The sequence below is a fragment of the Varanus komodoensis genome, unplaced genomic scaffold (assembly GCF_004798865.1).
Source record: "Varanus komodoensis strain SLA01 unplaced genomic scaffold, ASM479886v1 scaffold63, whole genome shotgun sequence".
In the NCBI taxonomy this organism is placed as follows: domain Eukaryota; kingdom Metazoa; phylum Chordata; class Lepidosauria; order Squamata; family Varanidae; genus Varanus; species Varanus komodoensis.
In genome coordinates, this window is record NW_025336259.1 from 2,911,319 (window position 1) to 2,925,949 (window position 14,631).

General features: G+C 49.1%; 2 protein-coding genes across 4 annotated transcripts in view; one reads left to right on the forward strand and one right to left on the reverse strand.

Annotated features, from left to right (window-relative positions):
• RSF1 (remodeling and spacing factor 1) overlaps positions 1-3,772 on the reverse strand; it is a 57,632-nt gene extending 53,860 nt beyond the window's left edge. For both annotated transcript variants that reach the window (XM_044450156.1, XM_044450155.1), the window contains exon 1: positions 3,558-3,772. In XM_044450156.1, coding sequence (XP_044306091.1) covers positions 3,558-3,762 — 205 coding nt within the window. In that variant the 5' untranslated portion in view covers positions 3,763-3,772. The remainder of the gene's footprint in view (positions 1-3,557) is intronic.
• Positions 3,773-4,258: 486 nt separating this feature from the next.
• AAMDC (adipogenesis associated Mth938 domain containing) lies at positions 4,259-14,256 on the forward strand. Of its 2 annotated transcripts, none has more exons than XM_044450168.1 (4): positions 4,259-4,339; positions 9,726-9,878; positions 12,777-12,872; positions 14,044-14,256. In XM_044450168.1, exons 2-4 carry the CDS (start codon positions 9,747-9,749, stop codon positions 14,182-14,184), a joined length of 369 nt encoding a protein of 122 aa, XP_044306103.1. In that variant the 5' UTR covers positions 4,259-4,339; positions 9,726-9,746; the 3' UTR covers positions 14,185-14,256. The 2 variants fall into 2 exon arrangements, with proteins under 2 accessions (XP_044306103.1, XP_044306104.1); XM_044450169.1 differs by lacking the exon at positions 4,259-4,339 and adding an exon at positions 5,414-6,836.
• Positions 14,257-14,631: the final 375 nt, after the last annotated feature.

Here is a 14,631-nt window from a genome sequence, read left to right on the forward strand (position 1 = left end):
ACATCTCTAGTTTATCCCATGCTATTCTAAAAGCTCTGTATAGAAAAGTCTACTTCATGAGCTCATTGGAAAGGTGAGTTTTGAACTGGGAACTACTGAACTTCATTCCTTCCATAACTCTAAACTTGCACTGAAGGATCAGACAGTGGTTTTTTGAAAAATGTTCCATGTTTGGTTTGGGCACAGCCTCAAAGGACAGTATACTGGTATCACTTAGACTCCTTTGTAGTAAAAAGCAATTTAGGAAATGATTATCAAAAATTTTACCTCATTTTATAAATGACAAAATGACAGCAAAATGACAGCAAAATATCTTACAGAGTAGTCATACAAGCATTTTCTTGGAGACTTGCTTCTATACAGGCAAAGGACTACAGCCTAATTAAAAGTTTATTTATAGGATTTTAGAAATGTCAAGACTTCAGTCAAAGTATCTTGGAAATTGTAGTTTGGAGAAGGAAGTAACTGATCTAGATATCCCTGGTGTCCTTCATGGAACTACAGTTCCCAGGATTCCCTAGGCAATTGGATAGCAAAGACATTCTTTGCCGCCACCTGACAAACCAGCATGGAATATCCACAACACTTTTGTCTCCACAACCAAGTACAAATGGGGGCAACAACAGCAGCAACAACTGGGTAATTCACAAAAGAAAGTTTCATATGAATAATGAAAATGCTGTACACTTAACACAAAACTGCATATTCCAATGAACGCTTTAACTACTCACTTTACAAATATGTATTAAAAGCATATCTAATCAAGAATATACATTCCCCTGATATCTTGCAAAGAACTAACTGGTAATGAAGAATCTGGAAGCGATGCAAAGCTATTCACAACATTATTGGAAATTACAGTTGCGTGCCAGGCAATTTATTAAGACAGTTAAAGAGATGCTTTAAGATTTGAATTATTTTGATTGCTCATTCTAAAAGCACTATCAACAAAGAAGCCATCCACAGATAATTTTCAGTCTCATTAAATGCACCAGCAATGTCTCAACTGCCAACAACAGTCGTCTATCCTATAACAAGGCCTGTAATTTGGAGGGGTTGGTATCACTTTGAGGGCAGTTAAATTTTGTTACCTGAGCAGAGTGGGGGGAGGCATGCCCTTCAATAACAACAAAGGCAAAGACACTTAAAAACAGGACTCCGTTTGAGAAAATAAAGCTGAGAAGCTCAACGAGAGTTTCAAGACAATATTTGATTCTAAAATAAAAACATGCCTTCTCACTCCGCAAAGATCTTCCCAGGAAAATGCTCCAAGTCTGGCTGGTCCCTAGAACCAGTCAAAGGAAGTTTCAGCGCTGTTCTGTATGCTACAGGCAAGACCGAGTTCTACGTATCTCTACATACTGGAAATTTATATGGGGCTGCATGGTCATCTGCCTGAGCTGCTGCCATCTCTGTAACTTGGCAGTAAACAGAAGCATGCACACCCATGAAAACACATACACTCTACTAAAAATACAAAGCAACAGATTTCTCTGCCCACCCCACCTCTAACCCAGGCTAGCTCAAAAGGAATCATTCATGCACATTAAGCAATAAGGAGCAAAGAAGAAAAACAGATCAACGCCAAATATTCATGCAGCTGTAGAGATCTAGAGATGGCATGTGGGTTGGGGAGATCAAGCCTGAAGGCATCAGTAAGCTAAACTCTTTTTGCAGCTTATAAATCTAAAGATGGCACATGAACTAGGGCAACCAAGTGGCACCAATAGGCTGAATTCTGTTTGACATGGTCTACTTTTTACACTTTCTTTAAATCACCATGATCACAACTGTCTTCAAAATGTACTCAAGTTTACTCAGATTTATTCAGGATCTCGTAACACTGAAGGCATAGCTAATCTTTGTTGAGGACTCCTGTGTATGCTGTCTTACCAAGAACATAAGAAGCACCTTGCTGGATAAGACCAGGATCCACCTAGATCACATGACTTGCAAGCATCCCAGCACCCAGGAGGCACTGGGTGGTCTCCCAGAAATTGCTCAGTAGATCACTGATGGACCTGTCTTTTGCCCCATCTAGTTTTAAAGAAATAACATGGAAACCAGCTTTCCGCAGCCTGGTGCACTCCAGATATTGTGAATTACAACTCCTATTACTTGACTACTGAATTTGCTAGCTGGGGTTGATGGCAGTTGAAGTCTAAATCATCTTTTTTTATTTCAATACATCTGGAGGATGCAGCATCAGGAAGATACCAGGTTGGAGAAGGCTGATGGAGGCTACCTGATCTCACCAAACACCCTCAGCCCTCATCCATCTTCACCAGTCTTGTTCCCATTTCTCAAACAAACATGAACCAAGCAGTATTCAAGCAAACAGAAAATCACACACTTTTCTTTCCCATTCCTTTCTTAATTGCCTGTGAATTTCACAAATGCAAGTAAATGTCAACATATTCCAGAACTGCAAAGAGGAAAGGGATAAAGACATAAGGCCTTCCTACATTTTTTGCCCCTGTGGGACAGGCAAGAAATAAAACAATGATAGTCGTGCTCCCACAAACAGGGAAGGAAAAAGAGCAACACCTCAGGAACCAAAGTCGAAGGTGAGCAGCCAGCCCTGCACAGGTGAGAAAGGGTTGGAAGGGGCTCTCAATGGCAATAGGAGCCTCTCCCCAGCACAAAGGCGGTCATGGAGAACATCACAAGAGAGATTAACCAGGAAAAACTTGCAACCCTGTACATCTCAAAACAAAGATTTCTCTGCTTTGGAGGAAAGCTGTACCCCTTTTTCTACTTTATATATTGCCATAAGAAAGAGGGACCATGATATCGAATGATATAGGATCAGGATGGAACTGGCAAGATCCCCAAAAAGATCTTCCAAAGATCCCAAGGGAAATTAGTCATTCATCCTCTTACCCAATGGTAGCAAGGCCCACGCATACCTGATTTACATGAAGCTCCCTTATTACCCCGTCAACTCGCTCTTTCCTCCCTCTACCTGAATTCAGCTGTCAGCTCCTCGGGGCAGGGAGCCCCCTTCCGCTCAGGTCACTCCGAATACGGCACCCCCTCCCCATACAGCACAATTCAAATCAAACCAGGCGCACCCCCTTCTCGCACCTTTGAGAAAAACAGAGCAAAGCAGGAATGAGCAGCAGCCCCAATGCAAACTGGACACGGGGCGGGGGAGCACACGCCTCACTCGCTCTTCTTTCTGTTCATCCTCCCCAATTACCCACTCCAAACGAGGAAGTTCCCCCCTCCATGCGGGAGGGGGTGCCCACTATGGGTGGGAGGGGCCTGCCCCCAAGAAGGGGGGAGGAGGAATGGACACCCCTGCAGAGCCCCGCCTCCTTCAAAGAATGGGGGTCGAGCCCCCACAAAGTAGTCCGAGAGGGAAGTGGGGGGGGGAGAAGCTGAGGTGACACTCGGGGAGGGCCCTGTTGTGTGCGTTTCGGCGGGGCGGGGGGAGCAAAGGACTTCCTAGGCCGTTTAAATGCCCCCCCCGCCCGCCTTCCCTTTGCGCTGCCGCCTCTCAGGCGAGCTGATGTGCGGAGGCCCGTCCGCAGCCGGCCGGCGGCCGCGCTTACCCTGGTCGCCGGGCTCCTGCGGCGGCTGCAAGACTCGCTCCAGCTCCGGGAAGGGCAGCTCGGGCAGGTCGAGGAGGGCGCCGTATCTCTCCAGGAAGGAGCAGACGACGGCGAAGTTGGGCCACGAACCGGGGCAGGACGGGCCCCCCGACGGCGGGGCGGCAGGGGGAGGAGGGGATGGGGGAGCCGCTGCCGCAGCCGCCATCTTGGAAACTGAGAGGATGGATGGAGAAGGAGAAGGGAAGCGGAGCGGGGAGGGAGGACGGTCAGTACCTGAGAGGAAGACAGGGGGCGCTGTGGCTGGAGCGCGTCGCCCGGCCGCGCTATCCCGGCATGCACCGCGAGGGCAGAAGAGAACGCTCGAAGAGAAGCGAGAGCAAGAGCGGGGAGAGTGGCCCCGGCAGCACGTTCTAGGAGCTTCCTCTCGCTGCTTTCCTTTGGGCTGATTGACACAGGAACCAAAACGAGGCTGTGTCGGGGAGAGAGGAGTTGGAGAAAAAGAAGCCGAGGCGAGGGGCGGGGATAGAGCGCTGCCTTAGCCAATCACGAAGGAGGCTGGGAAAGGTGTGTCATAATAATAATAATAAAAGGGAGGAGCAAAGCGGCTGTCAGTCCTCCGAAAGGGGGCGGGGACGAAGGGAGGGGGGAGTGCGGAACGGGCGCCTCTTAGTGGGCGCAGAGCGTGTCTGTCTCTCGACTGGGGCCAATGATAGGCCAGAGAGGGCTTGCCCTGCCAAAGTTGTTAGTGGGTTGGGAAAGGTTGTTGTCAGCTCTCGGGACAGGTAAGGCTGGACGGAGCGGAGCGGAGCTGAGCGGAGCGGGGCTTGGCGGGTGGGCGCTGGGGGGTGTGTGGCGCCGTCGCTAGGGCTGAACTGAGAGTGATTCTGTGCAAAGGTGGCTCCTTCCTGTCAATCTTTTGAGGCTTCAGAGAGAAACAGAATGTTTTTAATGAAATCCCTGGCAGTGCCCCAAAAGCGCAATTCTATGCAAGTCTGGATGGAAAACCAGGCCTGCAATTTCCCAGCATGCCCCTTGGCGCATGCTTACCCCTGGAGCATGCTGGGAGTTGCAGGCCTGGTTTCTATCCCAACGTGTGTAGGATTGTGCCTTAAATCCTATCTGCATTAGGCTCTGTAGAAAATGCCCCAGCATATCATACTACCATGCTTATGGCATATATAGAGTATGGGGGGGAGGGTAATGTGAACTGAGTTAATGTGTTTGATTATACCAATGATTGTCATCCCACTGACCATTTTTGCTGGGGGATGATGGGAGTGTAAGGCTAATGGATCTAGAGGGTCTTAAGTTCAGGAGGGCTGTGCTTACAGGTGATGCTGTCCCTTAATAATATTAAAGGAACAATCTTATGCATATTTAGACAGAAAAATGTTCTACAACTCCCAGCATTCCCCTGGCAACAGTGCTGATTTTTATTTTCTTAAGATGTTTTTATTACTATTCTAGGGACATATTAACTGGGAGGGTGGCCTGCTGCAAAGGAAAGAGACCCCCCCCCACCCCAGTACTATCTTTATTTGGGTTCTAATTGTAAGCCGCCCCCAGGCTTCAGCGAATGGGGCGGCATAGAAGTTTACTAAATAAATAAATAAAGAATTCTTTGCCTAATATTTGGGGGGGGGGGGTGGCAATTCACTTTTCCTTTTGTTTCCCCAGCTTGCTTTCTAGGAAATTGCTGGCTGTGTGCTCCCTCCTTTACTGGAGGCACCGTGCCTACACAAACCAGTTGCTGGAGAGCTTGAGCAGGTTGAGGTCTTGCACCCGTCCTGCTGGAGGGATCCTGTGAGCAGCTGGTTTTGCCACCATCTGTATGGAGGGCTGGACTGGACGGTCCTTGGTTCTGATCCAACAGGGCTTTTCTTATGTTCTTAAATTAGCTATTTGTGACTGGCTACGCCTCCCATAGCAGCCATTTTATGAACATGCATGGTCCCAACCCTGTGGCAGCCAATTTGTGAGAGTACCCACAATGCTTTTTCAACATGAACCAAAAATGAATCCCTAAACTAGTTCTTTTCTGGTGCATTCTCCTTTCACTGTTCCATTCCCCATTTTCTGATTGCATTGAGAGCGTTTCCCTTTTTCACAACTTCAGGGGCCATTACTTCTTGAACGACTAGTTGTCTATAAAGGTTTCAGGGCACCACCATTTCCTCAGATACGGCAACTCCCATGATTGCCGCAAGTACACTGAGCTTGATATACTGCCCTTCTTGAATATCAAGCATACTGATTCCTTGAGCAATAAACACCAGCTTCATCACCCTGTTGAATTTTAACTTTGCTGCAAAACAAAAAAAGAACAAACAAACCCAAACACAGAACCTTCTTTTAGTTAAGCAAAGCTGTCCATCAGGAATGCTGTCAGTCCGGCAGCCAAAGACGTAAAGGCAAGTATGGTTCATGTTAAGGATTCCAAGCACACTCTGCCAGTTCTGTGATCCTATACGCCAAGCCCTCTTCTCACCTCCTCCACTATGCCACAAGCTGCCCTAGGCTTTGCCGGCACCCTCAGTCATGAAATGTCCTTGGCTGCTGCATAACTGAAGTTCATGGACACCACAGCAGCTTTCCCAAGCTCATCTCATTTCTACAGTGTCCAGAACATTGTGCCTGGTTCTGGGCAGCAAGGGCAGAGCCTGAGTCCAGGAGTCCATTCCAACCCTTGAGAGTTTCCTGGACAGTAGGATTTTGCACAGCTTTTTAATCCCATCTAAAAGACTCTAGAAAATGGCAGTAAATTTTAGACTAAAATAAGCTAGTCTTTGGGGGACTGCTGCCTTTACCCCAAATGCAGCCCCAGGGAGCTTCTCCAAGCCGGAATCCAGCTCCAGAGGTCGAAGGCTTCAGCACCCTCGATCTAGAGGAGTCCCTGGGCCAACCGACATGCTCCTGTGAGTAAAAGAAGCACATAGCCACAGCACTGGCTGGTGTCTCTGCTCTCCGGCTGCAAGGCACGGCTTTTTAAATAATTCTGTTCAGTGCTTTTGTGTCCAGGGAATTAGCCAAGCTTTATTAAGCAGCACCCCTGATGGAGTCATCAATGGTTCTGGCTCATTAATTTTGCAGGTGAGAATAAAGATCCACTTTTCTCACACTGTGAAGGCAGATGATCTTGGACACATTTGGAGCTGTGATAGTGGTTGAGCTCGGTTTGACATTTTGCAGGAGATTAAAGTCCACTCTTGGCAAGTCAGGGACGAGTATCTCCTGTCGACCAGACTGCGCCGGTGCCTTCCTTGGGAATAAGGTTGAAAGGTCTGTCTGTGTTATTTGATCCTTTGTGTCGGTGTCAGCGGGTGTTGCTTGCAGCTCTCCAGCAGGACAGGAAAACCTCTTAATCCAGAGATTGCTTTTATATATATAGTGAGAGACGAGTGGTGTTTTATGTTTCAATGGTAACAGCCATCTCCTTGCAAAGGATTGGTTGGAAAATGTGAACAATTTAAAGAACTGTAGGGGTTTGCAATATGCCTGTCAGATTGAAACTCCAGGTATAGGCAAAGCAAAGCAGTGCAGTGGGCGATCAGGGCAGCTGAATTCTTGTGAGTGAAAAGGAACAGCAGTCTCTCGCAGCTCTCTGTTGAAAGGAAACCGCTTCTTTGGGCTCAGGAGCTGAGAAGAACAATTGGTGATCCTAAAGCCGCTGCTAACATTCAGTGGAAGTTGGTTCCATTGAAATCTCGGCCAGGACTTGCTTTGAAGACGGCACACCAGCTTACAAGGAAAGATTGTAGTTGGAGGAATTAGCCTGCAAGGGTTTGGCCTGTTCTTAAGGTTTCTTTTCTGGAACCTGGCAAGAGTTACTGCTTTGTGTTCCTCGGTCTGTAGGAGTATATCGCTCCAGTTCAGGATCAGCCACACTGGTTGCTAGTCTGTTTCAAGGCCTGACGTAAGGGTCAGTTCTGACCCTATGTGGTCTGTGCCCCAAGTTTCTGTCGCAGTGCCTTCCCCCGGGTCAGCTTGGGGCTTTGAGCTCTGCCAGACAGACCGGCCCTGGTCGAGCTTGTATGCTCTGGGGAAGCACATTTGCTGTGGGTGCTCTGCAGCTCAGCCATGGGGCACGTGCTGTTCATATCCAAGGTCCCAAGCGCAATTCCTGGTATCTCCAGGTAATGCTGGGGGAAAAGCTGCCTGAAACCTTGGAGGGCTGCAGTCTTGGGCACACTGACACATAGCAACAGCCCGCCTTCACAGTAAGCTTGCTGCAACTTTTTCCTCCCTTTAATTTTTATTCCCCAGAGGTTGAGAAAGCTGCCTTAACAGCTCTCGCAATCCTGTCCACACAGCGGCGGCCGGTCCTTCAGAGTGCCAAAATAAAGCTGCAGGGAGCCAAAATGGAGGACAGCCAGTTAGTGCTAGTCACCCCCAAGGGCATTCGTGGGGTGGCTGGGCAAACCTGGCTAGAGCTGCCAAGGGAGTCCCTGGCCAGTTTCTGGTGTCCACAGTGAGATTGGTTGCCCATTTGGATGGCACGACAATGCATCATGGGTACAACAACCCCTAGAGTAACCTATGGATTGTCAAGGTGACTTGTTGCCCTCAAGCAAACCAGCTTGTGGGAACTGGACCAGGTTCACATGACACAACAACCCACAGCGAGCTTGTCCACTCAATCAGTCCGTGTCAAATCGCTTTCCTGGAAGGTCATGCATGTCTGGAAGCAGATGAGGGCATTTGTTTCCTTCTGCCCAACAACTGAAGCTCTCTGGGCAGTTTGTATCACAAGACAGTACAATAAAGCACTGTACTGATTTCCAAGATTTAAAAAATGAACAGTTTAAAAACAGTTAAAATAATACATGGTGCAAAGTAGAGCTGTAAAACACCTGGGATGGATACTCTTTTCCAGTCATTAACTATCCTTGGATGTCTTTAGAGATCTCAGCATTGAGGGCTTTCTTGATGCTGAAAGGATGACAAGGCTGGTGATAGGCAAGGCCTCAGTGGGGAGATCATTCTACATTTGGGGACCACCACTGAGAAGGCCATGCTCCTTGCTGCTGCCTTCCCAGCTTCCCCTGCAGTTGGCACTTGGACAAAGATCTTAGAAATTGGGAAGAAGCAGTTGATTTTACTTGTGGAAGGTCCCTGCTGCTTTGCTCTCTTCTTTTCGAATTATCCGAGCTAATTTTCATGGATTTTTATAAAGCGCTTTGAGAATGTTTTTGCTGAACAGTGGTATAGAAGTACCATTGACAAAACCAGTCCCGCTTCCTAAACCTCTGCTTTGATCTCTTCTACCCGCTGGGTCAGCAAAACTCAGCCAGTGATTGGATAGCATCACCAAAACCACCACTGTAGGTTTTTGCTTTGGCTGCTGATAGCACAATTGCTAAAATGGCTGCTTTTTAGGAAAAACAAGGAGGAAGATGGACATAAAATAATTAACTCTTGTGCTCGCATGTCCTGTCAAAGCTCAGGTGCGTGCATGGGAAACTTCCCATTTGGCAGAACTGACAGTTCAGATTCCAATTATGAGACCTGCTCATGGAAGGCTACCTGTCCTGGTGGGACTATCAGACTCCGACAAAGTCCTGAGACTCCTCAGGGTTTAGCAATGGGAGAGATTAGCTCAAGGGCAGATGAAGGGTCCAGTCAACCTGGCTGTGGGAACGGGGAGGAGCTACAGGATCCGGAGGGAGGAGTCTTGGAAATGGGTGGTGCTTTGGATGGGGAACTCCCACCCCGATGAGGTAGCCCCAGTAGTCAGATGCCGCCATTGCAGGGTGGCCCAATTAGGGACATGGGAGAAGGATCAAAGATGTGGCGATTTTCACAGTGCTTCTTCCCCCAGAGAGAGAGAGACAGACAGAAGGGTTCACAAAGAAAGCTTTGGGTAAAGAATGTCAGAAAGGGTTCAACATTTCTTCACTTTGTGCATGCTCAGAGACTTGAATGCAGTAATAAAGACTTGACAAAGAAATGCTGGTGAGGGTGATCCTGCTGGGAATCAAGATGCATCTTTATGATTTTTCTTTTTAAAGGATTACTTTGTAAAGGTTGCCTGTTTAGGGTTTACATTTTTGTCTGTCGTACTGTCTCAAGGTTTTTGTTAAACCCCTTTGGTTGGTTCTGAAAAGTGCTGTATCAAAATCACAAATAGATATAAGAGAACACAAATTGTTCTGCTCTTTGATCCTGCAGGCATTTGGTTCCCATCCAACGATGTCTTCTCCCGAAATTGCGTCCCTCTCATGGGGCCGGATGACAGTGAAAGGCTGTTCCACAACGTATAAGGACTGCAAAGTCTGGCCAGGAGGCAGCCGGCCGTGGGACTGGAGGGAGACCGGAACTGATGTAGGTGACTGCATTCTCCCTTCTCAGTTATCTGGGATCTCCTGATTTCAGCTGTTGCTTCCTAGGGCTCTTCCAGGATGCATCTCGACTGAAAATTAGCTGCAGACAAAGGCCCTGTTACCAGACAGGGACAGTGTTAGGGTGCAGCCTGGTAGGGCTGGAGCCCCAGAGCTTTCTCTAGGAGCCCTGAAAGCCTGGGAGGCCACCTGGCCATCAGGAGCGGTAGCCGTGGATAACCTTCTCCAGGCGTTTGTCCAGTCCTCTTTTAAAGCCTTCCAGTTGGCGGCCATCGCCACATCTTGTGACTTGTGACAGCAAATCCCACAGTTTAACGATGGGCTGATGAGCTTGGTTGACTTCCATTCATTTCAGGTGCTGTTGGAAGGAACAGGACTCTGAATCGCTGTTTTCAGACTTGATGGGTGATTTCCTCTAAGCCCAAAGTGACACCCCCAGCCAATTTCATTGGGCTATAAGCCTCTTCCTTTGCAGCGGAGCAGAGCTTGTACCTCTTTGAGCAAAATAACCTTTTTCTGGCTAATGACAGCTTCTAGAGGCAGATGTTTCATTCTGTCCTGTTTGTTTGTTTTCTTTCCCCTTGTAAACCCAAATTGCCATTTGTAACTAGATTTACATAATAAAGGACTGTAGGCAGCCCGCCTTTACAGAGAAAAAGTCTGTGCACAGGGAACACAGCTGTTCTAAATAGACCTCCAGCGGGGGCTACTATTTTTAACTTTCCATGATAGCTTTTTAACTCCCCCCCCCCAGCAGCCTCAAACAGTCAGTTTCCATTCAAATGGGCACTTTTGTTCAAGCGGTAAATAAAGCCACCATGGATGTGCCATCCATTCCAAAGGTGTTGGCATGACGTTGTGTAGCCGGCGTGGCAACTAGCATTTTTGGCCTGCTTGCTTAAGTGGTACTGCTGCTTATTGTGAACGTGGCAAATTGACTTGGCTTGACCCAACTGGGGATGAACAGTCCCTGTGCCATAAAGAGACCCTGCACAGAAAAAGGGAGAGCTGTTTTTCCTCTCTTCCGCTCTGCCTGCCCCAGTTTCTAAAAACCATGGAGCCTTTTAGCAAAGCTCACATGACAGATCCCCTGAAAGGGGAAAAACGGTTCAGATTGACTGTAATTACGATAATCGGCAGGGGAAGGTTGCGCAACCTAAAAGCAATTCTCTGGAGACGAGGATTCTGCAAACGGGGAAAGGAGAGGGGGTTCCACTTCCAGGAAGCACAAAAGGCTTCTCGTGATGCTGTGGAGGCTAACCCCTTCTCGGTAAAACCGCTTTGCTTTGCCTTTGCCTTTGCTTTTGCTTTGCCTTAAGGGAAAAAGCCAAAACTACCTGTCAAAATCTTTTTGATATAGGGTAGACCTGAACCAAACCCCCCCCCCCGCAACACCTGCTCCCAACTTGCCAGTGGTGAGCTGACTGCAAGGGGGATGGGACCCTGAACTGGTTTGTCCAGCTCGTCCTTTCCTCTCCGCCACTGCAGTGATGCCTCACTCCCAGCTGCCAGTTTTCCCCACCAGTGTGGGCCCAAACAAGTGCAATAAAGACCCAAACGAGTGGCCCTTTGTACTTCTGCCATCTCAAGGAAACGTTCCGCCTACTTCCCAGGCCCCCACCAATGCATAAGGAATGCCTTAGCAGCCCACGCTGGCAGAGGTAGGCGAGAAGCATCAATGCATAGCAGGAAGATGGAGGAACCGCAGTCTGAGGAGGAACCATGGACGCAAACAGCTGTTTCGTTTCCAAGATGCTGCAGCAATTACAGGTGACAAAGAACAGACATTTGGCTCGCCCCTTGATTGATGCAAGGCCGTGGGCACGCTGCCTGTTCCTCCTGCTCTTCGTAAAACAATAACATATTCCCACCTATGCAGTAATGTTTAGAACTCGTGAAATAAACGTTTTAGGGAGAGGATTGGTGATTTTTAAGTCACCAATGGAACCAATTACCGAGGCTCTCCCACACTACATTCAAGAGGCAACTGGACAGACACCCAAGAGGGATGATTGAACTGGGAGTCCTGCACGGAGCAGGGGTTGGACCTGAGGGCCCCTTCCTACTATTCTGTGATGCTACATGATCCCAGGTAGCTTGTCCGTACCACTCTCTGCCTGTAGTCCTTCCGTCTGGAGATAAAGACCCTAGGATCTTCCATAGGGAAAGGATACCTTCTGTCACTGGGCCTCATTTAGAATCATAAGGACTAGAAACCTTTAAAAATGAAAATTAAGATCTAGAAAACCAAGCTCTTTTTACATAGTTCAGAAATATACCTGCTCAGCTGTCTGTATACATAAAAATTGGTACATCTAGAGGACACAGCAGGTGCAGCTGCACCATCTTTTATAGTTGCTTCTTTGCAGTGGTTGATAAAAGTCAATGTTGACTAGTGCACTCCTATACATGTATGTGCTTAAGTTTCTTAACTTTTAGTGCCGCTTACTCTGAGGTAATTGGGCAACTGTTGGTGACCAGCCCCCTTCCCCAGATTGCCCTAGGGGACACACTTCTGCATCAGTGCCAAAATTCAGTGTCGAAATTCGGGAGGAGGGCAGCAAAAGGACATTTCTTAAAGCAAAAAAGGCTCCTCTTTGCTGGTGAGCCACTACTGTTGAATTCCCAGTTAGTTTGTTGAAAATAAGACCCTCTGATCCCTTCTGCTGCCCTGCTGCCAAACTGTGAGGGCAGACTTCTCCCGGGGAGATCGAGAGGTCACCAGAATTTCATGTGGTCCACCTTGGGATGCAGGACTGCAGGAGAAATGAGGGTCAGCTCCTCGCTCCCCAACCCCGTGGCTTCTACCAAGCATGTTCTCATTGGCATGGGGAGAGCAGGCGGTACTGACCGGTCTCCCCTCTGCTGCTTCTGAACACAGCACGTCCCCGGCGTTCAGCCTGCAGACGTCGAGGAAGTGGTTCAGAAGGGTGCCAAAACATTGGTGATCGGACGTGGCATGAGTGAGGCCTTGCAGGTACGTTTTGCCGAGCTTGCTGGACGGGGAGTCCAGGGGCGCTGCCCCGTGGCTGCGAGGGTCAAACGGCAGCCTGGCCTTTCCCAGGCAGTCTAGCACCTCGCAGCATTCCTGGCCACTGGTCGTGCTGACTTGGCTAGCGGGAGCCGAGGCCGGGTCTGGGGGTTAGTTCTCCCCACAGTGGACTAAAACTCGGCACAGCAATGTACGTGGTGGCTTCTTCCAGGTGCGGTATGTGCCCTGTATTTTAATTATTAACAATAATATCCTATAATAATAGCCTGTGACACTGTGAAGGGTAGGATATAAAAGCTTTAAATAAATAATACTTATCTGTGTTATTTATTGATTTATATCCTGCCTTTTTCTTAGGAAGAACCCAAAGCAGTTTACACAGCTCTCTTGCTCTCAGTCTTCTCCTCACAACCACCCTGGGAGGCAGGTTGGTCGTGACTGGCCCGAAGTCACCCAGTGGGCTCCATGGCCGAGCGGGGACTAGAGCCCAGCTTGCCTGAGTCCCAGTCCCGTGCTCTTCACCACCACACCACACCGCTCTCCTGAACGGGCACGTGCCTGCTGGCTCCACTCAGGCCATTTTGCTGGCTGAGACTTAGCACAAGAGGGCCTTCCCTGCTCTTTCCCAACTGCTGCTGCTCGACAGCCACAGCCAGCCAGGCTCCTCTGAGCCATCGCCTCATCTTTCAGGGTAACAGACACACGCACAGCCAGCAGAGGGAGCCGAAGGCACTTCATTCCTCAGTTTCAAAGCCGCATCCCTTTTTTTGGCTTCTTGGCCAAAACGTCCATGGGGGTGGGGAGGGGGACAGGGATACCCAAAAGCAGCTAGGACGAAATGCCTTTTTCTCTAGCAAGTTTTTTCCTAATTCCTGGCAGCAGCATTCGGAAAGCTTGCAGCAAATTCCCGGGTGGTGCAGCTTAGAAATGTGGAAAACTTTCCTGTACTGAGCACTGGTTGCCACTGATGGGCAACAGTGGGCCGCCAGGGTTTCTACCATGTGCCACAGACACCCCCCCCCCGAGCAGTGTCCCCCTCCACACAGGGGAGCTCAGGGCCTGCTTCTAGCTTGTGCCCCGAACCCTTTCTAAAATTAAAAAATGAAGCTCCCTTAGGGCAGATTCCCATGCATTTTTCCCTTCCTGCCTTTCTAAGGTGCCCGCTTCCACCGTGGACTACCTGAAGAAACATGGCATCGACGTGCTGGTCTTGCAGACGGAGAAGGCGGTGAAAGAATACAACACTCTGGCCTCCCAAGGGGCTCGTGTGGGGGGCGTCTTCCATTCCACCTGCTAGGGCATTCCCGGCAGCACTAGTCTTCGGCCATCTTGTGCCTTGGGGTGAATAAAAGGGAGCTCTTACGGTCAAGGTGCGTGGAATCTGAATTGCTCAGTGCCGAGCCCTGCACGCTTTCCAAACCGAAATAGAGCACCCACCTGTGTGTGATGCCACGGCATCCCGTGGGCGCCCACGGAAAGTGGCTCTCACCAGGCTAGATGGGAAAACTGCCCAGGAAAGCTCAAAACAGCCGTTTAATTTCAGTAAGATTGTGGCGTGTCCGGGGCGTTTTCCCAACTGGGGCTGCTGCAGGAGCGTGGCCCTGTGGGCTTGCCTAATGGAGCACTCCTGTGCCAGCTCACCCTAGCATGACCTCCGTTTACGCCCCCTGCAGATTCCTGCTGCCACCTCCCACTTCCCCGCTTCCCAAAATGTCACTTGGCAAAAGCAAAGGGGGAAGGGAGC